Raw genomic sequence first — 15,034 nt, forward strand, 5'->3', positions numbered from 1 at the left:
TATGCAAATGGGGTTACCTGAATGGATACTCTATTCAAAATATGCACACCTGTGTTGTGTGGGAGATTAAGATTGTGTCTTTCATGTAGAGTTTTTTGTTTGACTTAAGTTGTTAGGATTTTGACAACCCTTGATAACCAAAGAAAGACTCTATTGAAGCATATTTCCATTGAGGTCCATTTGAACACCGCGATGGGTTGGGAACAGTCAGGGATTATTACCCGACTCTTTCAAAAATTGGCTGCGAGATACATGTACAGGTATCCTCTGAAGAACAGAGTACATTCATGATTCATTTACCCAATTCTAAGTGATCAATGGGGAGAGTGTAAATCTGAATTTAATTTTAGACATTTTTTCCAGTCAATATCCCAGCAAATCTCCACCACCAGGAATTGAACCAGGGACCTCATGCACTAAAAGACCTGTTGGACAGGTCGTAATGTAACTGAAAATAGTTGTGTATTCAGAATTTTGATATTTTCACATGTATTTGTTTTGATGACAGGTGGAGTGCCATAGGATGGCCAAGTAAGATTGAAAGCCAGATGGAAAACACCTATCAACAGCTGGATGAAGACCAAGAACGCTTCCAAAAGATACAAGTCACTGATCAGAACAACTTCCAGGACAGACTGGATACACTGCAGGTAAGATAAGGCTGTGAAAGGGCTATTCCTTTTAATGTCTGCATTCACCTGTGGAAGATTTTTGAAATATCTTCCACAGCGGGTGTAATGGAGTCAGCACATAACAATCTATATTTGAAAGTCACCCTCCCTCTGTGGAAGATTCAGGTTGAATATATTTCAGAGGGTGTATGCCTTCAAATGGAGTTGCCTAAATGTGTTCATTGTATTTGAAATTCATACATGTACCCCTGTGGAAGATATTTCCAATTAGCCCCTTTGAAAGAAGTATATACCTACTGAGGTCTAGAGTAAGAAAAAAAAGGATTTTTGCTTGATGATAATGATAGTTGTATATAGTATTTCAACTTCAACATCCACAGTGTTTAGAGGATCAAGGGCTGTGACTGCAATTCTGCCACCCAAATGAGAGAGAGAAAGAGGTGGGAAAAACAGAGAAAAGAAAAAACCAGAGGGAGACAGAAAGAGAGTGTGAGAATGAGAGAGAGGAAGAGGGGGAGATAGCGAGAGAGTGAATGTGTGTCCAAGAGAAAATAAACTACATTGTAAAGGATCAGAAACAGACAATCCTGGTTGTCATTCTTTCTTTTGTAATACCATGGTGCTGACAAAAGTATTTTTCGGTGTCATGGGACTTAAAGAGGCATTTCGTGATCCACAGCCTCATCCCCCCACTTTTCTCAAAAAAAGTTGAGATTTTTATATCGCTGGAAACCTCTGGCTACATAATGATTATGTACAAAATATCTCTTGCAGATTAATTTGTTTAGCTAAGATATCGTGAAATTTGAATTACAACGCATTGTCTATGGAGCAGTGTAATACACATAATCATGCATAACTCGCAAACGCAAAATCGGAATCAACTGAAATTTTGGGAATAGGCTTTTTTGTGGATATGTACTGAAACATGTCATAAAAAGAGGATGCTAGGATCACGAAATCCTCCTTTAAGTACTCGGTAACTAGTGCAAGTGATTATGCAAATGAAATTACACACAACATTTGATTTACAATGATATTGGTGATTTTGGAAAATACTAATAAATAAGTCTGATCCTTTAATGTTGTTGAGTAGAGTATAAAACAATAGGGTGTAACTTTGATACCTTTAAACATATTTCATATATTATGTAATAGTGGTATTTTCAATTCCATTATTCATATTTCTAAATCTAACCTTTGTCTTGTCATATGTAAACAGATGGTTGTAGCTGGATTTGCTGCACACACAGAAATGACCAAAGCTCATGAAGTAGCCAACGAGGTGCGACGTGTCACCAAACAGCTTAAAGAATGCCAGGAACTGGCTGCCATGTACAACAACAGGGAACGACTCTTTGAGATGCCTGTCACAAATGTAAGCATCATAATCAGAAGAAATATTGTATTTCATTTCAATAAATTTCAATGATTACTTGGAAATATCAACTTTGAAGGGGAATTAAGTATGCTATCGACTGATCAGTGCTAGAAGTGGGTACGTGCAATAGCTGCCATATGTAGCTGCCATGTATAGATGAGTACAATATACTGTGTGTACATCGCCAAATGTTCACAGGGCAGCTATATTGCATTTACCCACTTCTGGCTCTGAGCAGTCGATATAGACTATCATGTCAAAAGGGGCCGCATGAAAAAAAAAAGAAATTTTTTAGATTTGTCGGTTTAATTTGTTCAGGTTTTACAACTGACCAAAATTGACTGGGGGCCGACTTTACCAGAGGTTCATGATGATGTTGAAAAAGGTCCATAGTCTCTTCCCTTACTCTGTCATATGAACTCAGACATGGAACCTTAACCTTACTCATATACAAATACATATACCAAGCTCTTATGACCTTTATTTTATTCTACTCCTTGAATCTGCACAACACAAGGATGATGACGATGAGACAACTGCAAGAGAGAAAAGAGAACATCTGGAAAGAGCACAAAGAATGCGCTCAATGCGTCTCCATTTAGTAAGAGTTGCTACCTGCTGTATAGGAAACTAAATGTCAGCAAACCTTGGCTTTTTGTATTTAATCCCAGCAAACCTCTCCTATTTTTACTATAGTTGTAACTGGTTCGAAATGACAATATTGTTAATTTGACATTATTTATCCACTCCTTTGCTATGGTTTAGATTAGGGATTGCATCTAAACCCATCCGCCGGTTGGCTGTCAGCATCCTGTCAGAACTGGTGCTTTAACCACGCTCTGTTGTCAGTGGTCGACCAACGGTTGGGTTCTGAAGCCGTCCCTATAAAAATATATGAAAGTACAGGTGTACTTGTATTTTATGGCTTTTAAAACTGTGTTTCCAATCTGAAGTGAAAGCTTATTGCAGTTTTAAAACATAGCTTGTGACATACAGGCTGTGACGTATATAATCCCAGTACATAATTACTTGCTTTAGCTTTGTGCTATATTGTTTTAAGTTAATTTGCAATTGTGTATGATATATCAATATTTATCCCCTTTCTGTGTGGAAAGTTTACAAATTGGTGACTACTACCAAATGAATTGGGCTATTCCATTTGAAATCCACACACCCCCTGTGGAAGATTTTGAAAAAAGGTATGAAATTCAAATGGAATTAGCACATTAAACAACTCTATTTGAAACTCATGTTCCCTCTGTGAAACATTCAGGTTGAATCTTTCTCAGAAGGTGTAAGAAACTCAAATGGAGCAGCAGCTGCCTAATGTATTCATTCCATTTGACATTCATACTTTTTCTAACATATCTGTGGAAGATCGTTCTTACATCTTCCATAGGGGTAGTGTGAAATTTAAATGGATTTGTTTGTCTCTAACAGTTCTAGTCTATGTGGATTCATGTGACCTGTTCCTATGAAATGAGCGTAAAGTTGCAATTTGGGAGACGTTTGAAATGTTGAGTTGCAGTTCTTTGTTTGAAGACACCTGTATAGTCAGTGGTATATTCTTTGTGAATGGGAATATAATTTGCTGTACTCTATATTCAATTATGTCCCCATTAACAGAGGACATACCACTAACTATACATGTGTCTGCAAACAGAGAACAGCAACTCAACATTGGGAACGTCTCGAAACTCCCAACTTGCGACTTTACCCTCATTTTGTGGGAACAGGTCACAAATGCAAGAAAACAAAATTATAACCTTACCTTATTTTGAGATCAACCAAGTTGACCCTACAAGTGTATAAACATAGTATGTACTATTTAAGAACAGGCACAGGCAAAACATAGTTTACATATCATATTTTCTCATCTCGTCTTTTCATTTTTGTCAAACCACAATACAGTATGAGAAGCTAGGCAAGTTGGTGAAAGACTTTGAGCCTTTCAAGAACCTCTGGATAACCACATCAGATTGGATGAAATGGCATGAGAGCTGGATGAATGATCCACTGACTAGCATCGATGCCGAGCAGTGTGAGAAACAGGTGTCTGATGCATTCAAAACTATGCATAAATGTACCAAGACATTCAAGGACATACCAGGTAAGTCTATAGTCTGGGTAGTAATGATCCACTGACTAGCATTGATGCCGAGCAGTGTGAGAAACAGGTGTCGGATGCATTCAAAACTATGCATAAATGTACCAAGACATTCAAGGACATACCAGGTAAGTCTATAGTCTGGGTTAGTAATGATCCACTGACTAGCATTGATGCCGAGCAGTGTGAGAAACAGGTGTCTGATGCATTCAAAACTATGCATAAATGTACCAAGACATTCAAGGACATTACCAGGTAAGTCTATAGTCTGGGTTAGTAATGATCCACTGACTAGCATTGATGCCGAGCAGTGTGAGAAACAGGTGTCTGATGCATTCAAAACTATGCATAAATGTACCAAGACATTCAAGGACATACCAGGTAAGTCTATAGTCTGGGTAGTAATGATCCACTGACTAGCATTGATGCCGAGCAGTGTGAGAAACAGGTGTCGGATGCATTCAAAACTATGCATAAATGTACCAAGACATTCAAGGACATACCAGGTAAGTCTATAGTCTGGGTTAGTAATGATCCACTGACTAGCATTGATGCCGAGCAGTGTGAGAAACAGGTGTTAGATGCATTCAAAACTATGCATAAATGTACCAAGACATTCAAGGACATACCAGGTAAGTCTATAGTCTGGGTTAGTAATGATCCACTGACTAGCATCGATGCCGAGCAGTGTGAGAAACAGGTGTCAGATGCATTCAAAACTATGCATAAATGTACCAAGACATTCAAGGACATACCAGGTAAGTCTATAGTCTGGGTAGTAATGATCCACTGACTAGCATTGATGCCGAGCAGTGTGAGAAACAGGTGTCAGATGCATTCAAAACTATGCATAAATGTACCAAGACATTCAAGGACATACCAGGTAAGTCTATAGTCTGGGTAGTAATGATCCACTGACTAGCATTGATGCCGAGCAGTGTGAGAAACAGGTGTCAGATGCATTCAAAACTATGCATAAATGTACCAAGACATTCAAGGACATACCAGGTAAGTCTATAGTCTGGGTAGTAATGATCCACTGACTAGCATTGATGCCGAGCAGTGTGAGAAACAGGTGTCAGATGCATTCAAAACTATGCATAAATGTACCAAGACATTCAAGGACATACCAGGTAAGTCTATAGTCTGGGTTAGTAATGATCCACTGACTAGCATTGATGCCGAGCAGTGTGAGAAACAGGTGTCAGATGCATTCAAAACTATGCATAAATGTACCAAGACATTCAAGGACATACCAGGTAAGTCTATAGTCTGGGTTAGTAATGATCCACTGACTAGCATTGATGCAGAGCAGTGTGAAAAACAGGTGTCTGATGCATTCAAAACTATGCATAAATGTACCAAGACATTCAAGGACATTACCAGGTAAGTCTATAGTCTGGGTTAGTAATGATCCACTGACTAGCATTGATGCCGAGCAGTGTGAGAAACAGGTGTCTGATGCATTCAAAACTATGCATAAATGTACCAAGACATTCAAGGACATACCAGGTAAGTCTATAGTCTGGGTAGTAATGATCCACTGACTAGCATTGATGCCGAGCAGTGTGAAAAACAGGTGTCAGATGCATTCAAAACTATGCATAAATGTACCAAGACATTCAAGGACATACCAGGTAAGTCTATAGTCTGGGTAGTAATGATCCACTGACTAGCATTGATGCAGAGCAGTGTGAAAAACAGGTGTCAGATGCATTCAAAACTATGCATAAATGTACCAAGACATTCAAGGACATACCAGGTAAGTCTATAGTCTGGGTAGTAATGATCCACTGACTAGCATTGATGCAGAGCAGTGTGAAAACAGGTGTCAGATGCATTCAAAACTATGCATAAATGTACCAAGACATTCAAGGACATACCAGGTAAGTCTATAGTCTGGGTTAGTAATGATCCACTGACTAGCATTGATGCAGAGCAGTGTGAAAAACAGGTGTCTGATGCATTCAAAACTATGCATAAATGTACCAAGACATTCAAGGACATACCAGGTAAGTCTATAGTCTGTCTCGTCTCAAGTTGAGAGCTTTTGAGAGTGCCATCAGTGCGTTATGCAGTTGTGTCACCAGTGTACAGTATGGACAAAATCACCCTTCTAGGCGTGTGTATTGTAACGCGGCTGGAATACTGACAAACTGTACGAAATGCCATCTAAAATGGTGAACCACTGTTATTGCTAATTTCACTGGTTCTTAAAAAATATTACTCATGGCGGGAGCTTTCGACTGATGCCAGCTTGTCTATCAGTTTGGCAATTGAGTAATTTAGGCCAATCAGAAGTCAGATTTTTGTGTGATATAAAAATCAATAAATAAATCAGAAAAATAATAGGTTTCAGCCTATTTAATTAATTTTGAAGTCACTGGCAGATTTTCCACGTACTTTCCTTGATTCTGAAGTATAGAACTGCACAAATGATAGAATAAACAGGAAGTTCCTTTTTAATTCATAAAACGACGAGTGTGCCTTTAATCCATAACACCTAAATTCAGAGCCACCATCTGCATGGCATGCATGCACATCATACTGCAAGGCTAAGCTTAGCCTTTCTTGAAGACTAGGAACTTCCCCTTTTATATTCTATCGTAATTAAAGATGATTAAACCATTGTTTTATCAGTCACGGTGAACCAAGATGTCCAAGAGACGCAGAAGCAGCTGCAGAAGGCCCAAGAGCCTAAGTAAGCTTAAACTTTCCAGGCCACCTACAGGCGCTAAAAGGCGAAAGGCTGAGCAGCCTAGGCCATCTAAGCTTACCAATTATGACGATTTGTGACTGTAAAGAAGCTAAAAATAGTGCAGTTCTATAGGCCTACCTTCGATGAAGACAATTAAGCATTCATGGGAACAAGCGGAGAAAGCTAGCCTTGAAAAAGGCTCGATGGATGACAACCCATTTTACACGGGACTACTGCTGACATGGCTGTCGTCTGCTACATTTTGACCATCATTTTTGGCTGAAAGTTCCCATAAATTGCATTAAATGTCTTCCACATCAAAGCTGAAATTGACTGAACCAATGTCAAGGAAAGCGAGGCTACGGCAGTGAGTGGCAATCACTTCCAATGCCCGATGAGTCTCATTTCAAATCTGCTGTGACAGAGCTGACCAGGGGCGTGACTGCCCCTGGCAGCGTCAAACCAAAAAGTGAGCAATTTTGGCGAGCAGCCGCTTTTATAGTGAGCAATTTATCGCGAAATCACGCACAAAGCGAGAGTTGAGTGAGCAGAAAAATTACTTTCCTTGCTCGCGAGCAATTTATCGTACTTTCTCGTGAGCAAGAAAACAGCACATTCTGCTCACGAGAACTCACTCACCGAAAAGGTTTCTGATTGACTGAAAAACATGAAAAACGAACGCGGCGCAAACCCAGACAACCGAGAATCCGACCATAGACATCCCCAGGCGGGTCGATCTCCAGGATAAAAAGCGAGTTGCCAGGGCCGCAAATTTGACAGAATCTTTAATAGATTCAGAGAATTACGCCCAAAAATCGACAAAGAACTGGCAACATGTAAACAAGTAAAAACTTTCCTAGATCGAAAATATGCACGAAATACCTCATTTTAAATCAATTAATTTGAGCTGAAATTCATATTAGATTTCAATAAAAGTCATTTTGATAGTATTTCCACCTGTGCTTTGCTGTAAACTTTTATTAATTTGCACAATAAAATAATTTGGATCATGAAAATCTGGCGATAAAATCAGTGACTGGTGAGTAATACAATATACTCTTCATTCAGTAAGCTTATAAAAATGCATGACCAGAACATCGAAATCGAGGACGAATCAAAATTGATCAAATTTGGTTATAAAAATCATGATAACTAGTCCAAGAGAGATAGGTAAATATAAAAATAAGACCATAAGCCTCACACGAGCTCAAATAACCAATTTTAGAGAATGAGCGAAAATCCATTTTCGTTACAGTATGCACCTTGCGGGATTAGGTCAGCGCGTGTGATTCAAAACTGCCACAGTGTTATTGAACATGGCGCTCATGGACTAAAGAGTTCATGCGATCAGCCCTCATGAATATGCAAGAATACACAGCATACAAAGCACTGGGACTTTGACTGTTGATAAATAGTCTGTATTATCTATGATGGCACTGCTCTCATCTTGAGATGAGATGCACTATAGTCAAGAGAAAGTTGACATAATACAGCACAAAGGCAAGGGAGAAAGTTTTTTAGGTTTGAAGTATTGCGTGTAAATGGAGAAAGGGTTTTAGATTAAAGTGCTGTTCTCAAAGAGGGAATGATTAGTGCACCACAGTGCGTACATACTTATATACTTCAATATGTGGTCAAAGAAACATGCAAGCCCTTTTCTATTTTTCAGGGGCACATTAAATCTTCATGATTTAGAAGTTACTGATTCAATTTTTGATATCGGTTTCTACAAAATGTAGTATTCATTATGGGCTAGTCCAGTTGAAATCCATACACTTCCTACAAAAGACATGACCTTAATCTCCCACACAGGTTGTGTAGATTTCAAATGGAATCACACATTCAGGTAGCCCCATTTGAAATACGCACTCCATATAGGGGTATATGGATTTCACACCTTTGTTTCAGATGGACATTTTATTGTGAATATGTCATTGTATAAGCAATACAATACAAAAAAATTCCTCATAGCCCCCGGTTGAAAAGTATTTAATTATCTTTGTAATCACTCAAAAGGATTTTGTGTGAATTTTACATCCGAACTAAGTGCTATTCAATTTTTATGGGCCTTTTTATTTTACATGTAAAGTCTATGGGGGTGATGATTAGAAATGGATGGCAATATTGAAAAACCCTCATTTTGGGCCATTTTAGACACTAAAATGACGAAAAAAAAGGATAGCACTTAGTTCGGATGTAAAATTCACACACAATGCTACCTGAGTGAGTACAAACATAATTAAATACATTTCATTTGGGGGATATAGCAAAAACAAAAAATGTCCTATACCTTAATGGTTATGGAACAAAGGTGTTCAGTCAACTGGAATAGACCAATGTTTAAATTTAAAGTCTCAATTAAATATGGTCAACATTAACTCACTTTGCTTAATCAAACAACTTGTTTTTTGCCTCAGTTTTTGTGCTCGTTGACTAGTTTGAATCGATGCTCTGCTCGTAAAATCTTTTCTGATACTATCTCTGCCTATAAGGTTTCTGTTCACTGATATCTTAAATGGCAAAATGTGTCATGACAAAGCTCTATACAACATATTTTTATTTTAACAGGTGTACAGCTGGTAGCACAGACAATGCGCACCCAGATAGAGGACTTCCGTCCATTCATCCCTCTCATTCAGGGTCTGCGTAACCCTGGTATGAGAAGTCGCCATTGGGACCTGCTGTCCAAGGAACTGGGCTTCACCATCGTACCTAAGGCTTCACTGACATTCAGCAAGTGTTTGGAGATGAAGTTGGATGAGTATATTGACCAGATTGCCAAAGTGGCTGAGGTTGCAGGCAAGGAGTATTCCATTGAACAGGTAAGCTAACACTGCCTCTGATTGGTCAATTACATGATATCTTCACTTTAATCACCAATCAGAATGGAGCTTTGCAAATAATTCACCCCAATTTTTTGTGTGGTGAAATTATTCTAACAATGTTGCTGATTGGGCCAATTGATAATGAAAACTTCTTTTTGGCCAATCGGCAAGTAGTTCTCATTGGGTTAAGGTTTAGTATCTTAGTCTGACAGACTCTGACAATGAGTGGCTGATTGGGTCTGGCATGTTTTTCCAGCTTCCTGTTGAGAATATGGGAAAAGGGGAATCTCTTTTTAATTATAGTATCATAATCAATGCAGTCCGTGGAAATGTAGTTCATTTCATGTGTTCCCATGAAGAAGAACAAAAATGCTGTTATGTGAATCACAGAAAACTCTATCTACAATAGATGTCATTTGAAAGTTTAATTTCTGTTCACAGTTCAAGATATTAGACAATATTAGTTTTTCTGATGTGGATATGGTACGTGAATGTGTGATGTCAATTTGAGGCCACTTTAACTGCTGTAACTAATCGGCACACATGAATTGTATTGATGTCATGCATTCACGTACCACATCCATATGCAAAAATAGGATCCTATGTAATATCTAATCCTGTCTTGTAAGTCAGATGGTATTGTGTCATGAGATGCTTCCTGGAGCATCAACTCAGTAGGGTTACAGGTCAATTAGTCTGAAGGGTAATTAATCTAAAAACTGAAATCCTTCCCCTAACCCTTAACTTCACCCTAATCCTAATCTATAACCTATGCTCTAATAGAAACCCAACTCTTAACTGTAACTTTAACCCCAACCCCAAATATAAACTGATCTCAATCCTAACTCTGATCATAACCCTCATCTAACCTTATCCCTTACTCTACCCCTAACCCTAATGATAACCTTTATCCTTATACCTACCCGTAATCCTATAACCTAAAATGCTTTAAACCCTAACTTTGACCCTTTTTGGTCTAACGACCCTCCGGACTAATGGGCTTATTCCAGTCAGTAGCACAGCATAAAAACATCCATAAAGTTTCAGTGTTTTTCATCCTGAAGTCAAAATCCAACATGATGTATCAATGCAATGATACAAACAAGTTCTAATATGTATCCTTTCTCACCAGGCTCTTGACAAGATGGAAGGTGAATGGAAACCAGTTGTGTTTGAGATCTTACCCTACAAGGACACAGGTACCTATATCATGAAAGGATCAGATGAATGCACACAGCTATTGGATGACCACATTGTCATGACACAGAGTATGTCCTTCTCACCGTATAAGAAACCATTTGAAGAGAGGATTAACACATGGGAAGGAAAACTCAGGATGACACAGGTAAGGAGACATTGTGTTATTCATAAAACTTGAGTCATCACAAACAAGTTTCAGTACAATCCTTAAAACTTGGTGTAACATGATTAAAACAAAAACATCTTGCCAAGCTCATCAGTATACCGTAAAGATTCGTCTAATGGCGCACTTGGGCTCTTTTCCCTTGGGGTAAATTTCATGTGCAAATAGAGAGCTCCCTCCTCTAAAATCCCATCAAGAATTAAGGTTCTGTGCCCCTATTTGCTGATGGGAATTTTACGGGAGGGCACTTTTAGGTTGTGACTAAAATTCCACTTATGTCACGTGAGCTCATACAGGGCCTCAGTTTCGTGCCAGTTTGTGAGAATCAAAAACCATCCGAGTCACTTCACTTACTGTATGATTCAATGAAAGATATTGATTCTCGCAACAAATGTTACGAGAATCATTACGAGAATTGATTCAGTGATTCTCGTTGAATCTGACGCCCTGCTCATAGCACCATTAGGTGAATCTTTGATCATACCATCTCTGAATGCCCCCTCTATGACTGCCAAATGGAGCAAGTGGTCATGCTGAAGTTGATGCAGAAACAATATTTTATTAGGTCCTAGGTTCAAGCACTGGATGGATGGGCAGTGAATTTTTTTCACTGGCTGTCATTTATGTTATCATAATTAATTTTCCACATAGTTTAACTTTCTTTCTCCATCTCAAATGGGCTATTCCAGTTGAAATCATACACCCCCTATGGAAGACATGACCTTAATCTCCCACACAGGGGTGTGAATTTCAAATGGGGTTACCTGAATGGGTGACTCCATTTGAAATCTACATTCAGTATGGGAGATTAAAGCCATGTCTTTCATAGGGGGTGAATGGATTTCAACTGGAATGTGATTTCAGAATCATTTCCAAAACCTCTTTCTAAGCTTCTTGGATGAGAAGATGATAGAGGGCAGGTATTGAACAGAGGGCCTATAGATAATTACGTCACTGCTCTTCCCCATCTGACTCATTTAGCTCAGTTGGTAGAGCATCAGACAGGTGATCCGAAGGCACCAGGTTCAAATCGTAGATATTCACTGGCTCTCATTTATGTATGTGGAGACTTATGTTAAAAACCATTTCTCATGAATTGTATCTGTTTACTTGTGTGTATTCATTATAGGATGTACTGGAGGAATGGTTAGCATGTCAGCGTTCATGGCTCTATCTAGAGCCTATCTTTAGCTCAGATGACATCAATAGGCAGCTGCCAGTAGAGGGCAAGAGGTACCAGACAATGGACCGTATGTGGCGTAGAATCATGAAGAATGCCAGGGATAATCCTCAGGTAAGAAACAGGGGTGTGAGAGTTCCTCTTTTCAGCTGACTTCCTCTTTTTTGTTGCAAAATGTATGCATTTTGTTTTGTTTTTGGCCTATGTTTGGCGCTTTACCCTGATTTTATGCTGTTTTTCAGCTTTTTGTAGTAGTTTTCATCTATTTTGGTCTGTGGCCTCTCACACCCCTGAAGAAAGAGCATGGTGATGCAGGGCTAGAAGCTTGGCACCATTAGAGTATTGAACTATTCCAGTTGAAATCCATAGACCCCCTGTAAAAGATGTTAGACCTAATTTTCCACTCAGGTAGTGTGCATTTCTACGGGTTACCTGAATGTATGACTCCATTTCAACATCCTTGCATTATATTAATTGTGTTTGGCATTATCTTACGCCCTGCCAGGGTGAAGCATATAGGCCGCCTCTTTTTTCATAATTTAAAATCAAGTGAAATGGTTCAAAATTGGTAAAGTGAAGTTAATCGCACAAAACTGTTGACTAAGTAAATTTCAATAAACCTTACTAATTGACAAATAACAATTCTATGTCTGAAATGTTTTATTAAGTGCGTGTATTTTCACTTTTGTTGTTGTTCAGGTCATATCCCTGTGCCCTGATGCCAGACTTCTTGAGAACTTGAAAGAATGCAACAAGCTTCTGGATCAAGTCCAGAAGGGACTCAGTGAATACCTGGAGACCAAGAGAGCATCATTCCCACGTTTCTACTTCTTGTCAGATGATGAACTTCTCGAGATCCTGTCACAGACTAAAGACCCAACAGCCGTACAACCACATCTCAGGAAATGCTTTGAAAATATCGCCAGGGTAAGAAATGACAATGTCTGTTCTTTCGAAATTTATTTTGTATGTGAGCATATATATATTTAGGTGTAACATGATTTCTAAAACTATAGTGCTTTTGCCAAGTGCAGTAAGAGATGACTTTAAAACTTAACCGACAGTCGACCACCGGCACCCTGGCTGACCCAACAGGCAAGTGTGAAGTTCTATTGTTTGGAACTATTGAATGTGGCTAAATTGCCGGTTTTGCCAGGCGCCGAAAGTAGGCCAGCAGTTGGTTTGAGGCCAAATGATGTCAAAGCACATTTCCCTGTGAGCAAACTACATAGTGCAATTATTCACTCACAGCGCTGTCATACACATACGCATGTTTAAAAAACACTTCACATTTTACTACCAGGGCAAATTTTTCTTCAATATTGATGAAGCAATGTGCTATTCCAGTTGAAATCCAGACACCCCTATGGAAGACATGACCTTAATCTCCCACACAGGAGGTGTAGATTTTAAATGTAATCACCAATTATAAACCCATTTGAAATTTACACCCCCTGTGTAGAAGATTAAGGTTTTGTGTTCCACACGGTGTCCGGAGTTCAAATGAAATAGCCCATTGCTTCATCAATATATTGAAGAGAAATAATTTGCCCTCAACGTTAGTAAGATGTGAGCCGTAGATATTCAAGCTCTTTAAACAGCATATAGGGGTGATATTATTTGACCATGTTTAAGGTGCTTAAATATCATAAAAAATAACAATAACCACAAAATTAAAGGTTTAAAAAGTATGGGTAAATCATGTTTTCAGAACTAACCTGTTTCTGCTTGAAAGCTGTAACACATAATAAGATTAATAATCTTGTTTTTTTTATATGCAGTTGAAATTTGAAAGCGATCTGCAGATCACACAGATGTTCTCCGGTGAAGGAGAAATGGTTCCGTTCACAGAGAAGCTATATCCGGCAGGCAATGTGGAAGACTGGCTGCTGGAAGTTGAAAGAGTCATGAAAGAGAGTCTAAGGAAGATTCTTGGTGATGCCCTTGCTAAGTACCCTACTGTAAGTGAACAGAAACTGAAAGAAAAATAGTCATCTTTGGGCGATTGGGAAATAAATCCTGTTCTACCAAGTATAGGCAGGTTTTACTTTCCGGAAGAGGCATTAATAAAGCACTGAAAGCGTGAAAAATCTTAAAACAAATCTGAAAATGTTTTGCAGACAAATTTTTGAAAGTAAAAAAAAAAAGTTTTCACAAATTTTAGTCAAAATCAGTCAATCCACTATGGCAAGAAAACCCTGTAAATTTCATACAGCTACAAATTATAAATAAATTATAAATAAAGTGCAAATTTTTCGTAGGTGTGCTGAAGAATAAAAAGAATGTATTTAAAACATTCTTCCTATGAAACATTAGTTCATGAACTCTCTCCACACGGGTGTCGCCTGCAGACGACAAGTTTTAAATAATTTCTTTAAAGATTCAACAATTTCAAAGTTGTATATTTTCATGAGCATATTTAGAATCAGCATGAGAAATGCATTAACATGAGTACAAACAAGCCCAGTATTGGTTCAGTTGTTCTTGAGATAGCTCTTGATATTTTGAGAAAATATCTCAAAACCTTTTTGTGTTGAAGGATATGGCTAGCACGCAGAGCATGATAGTAATTTATTATAGCAATAACCAACATTGATTTACGTGTTCTATGCAGACACCACGTACAGAGTGGGTACTTGAATGGCCTGGTCAGATAGTAATTGCTGGTTGTCAGACATTCTGGACTAAGATGGTAGAAGAAGCCCTGGAACAGAAGACCCTCAATGACTTGTTGCAGGTCCTCATTGATCAGGTAAGTTGAACTTGTATAAAAATGTCCTGAAACATCCTTTGTTTTGTGTGAGGTAGTTAAAGGGATTGCAATTTATTTAATGCTTTAATTTATTAT

General features: G+C 38.5%; 1 protein-coding gene across 1 annotated transcript in view; it reads left to right on the forward strand.

Annotated features, from left to right (window-relative positions):
• LOC140148008 (dynein axonemal heavy chain 1-like) overlaps positions 1-15,034 on the forward strand; it is a 98,143-nt gene that overhangs the window by 19,237 nt on the left and 63,872 nt on the right. Inside the window, 9 exon segments of the mRNA XM_072169834.1 lie at positions 509-650; positions 1,855-2,010; positions 3,925-4,123; positions 9,387-9,640; positions 10,776-10,988; positions 12,136-12,300; positions 12,886-13,113; positions 13,968-14,147; positions 14,801-14,938. Coding sequence (XP_072025935.1) covers positions 509-650; positions 1,855-2,010; positions 3,925-4,123; positions 9,387-9,640; positions 10,776-10,988; positions 12,136-12,300; positions 12,886-13,113; positions 13,968-14,147; positions 14,801-14,938 — 1,675 coding nt within the window.

This window comes from Amphiura filiformis, chromosome 3 (genome assembly GCF_039555335.1).
Source record: "Amphiura filiformis chromosome 3, Afil_fr2py, whole genome shotgun sequence".
Classification (NCBI taxonomy): Eukaryota; Metazoa; Echinodermata; class Ophiuroidea; order Amphilepidida; family Amphiuridae; genus Amphiura; species Amphiura filiformis.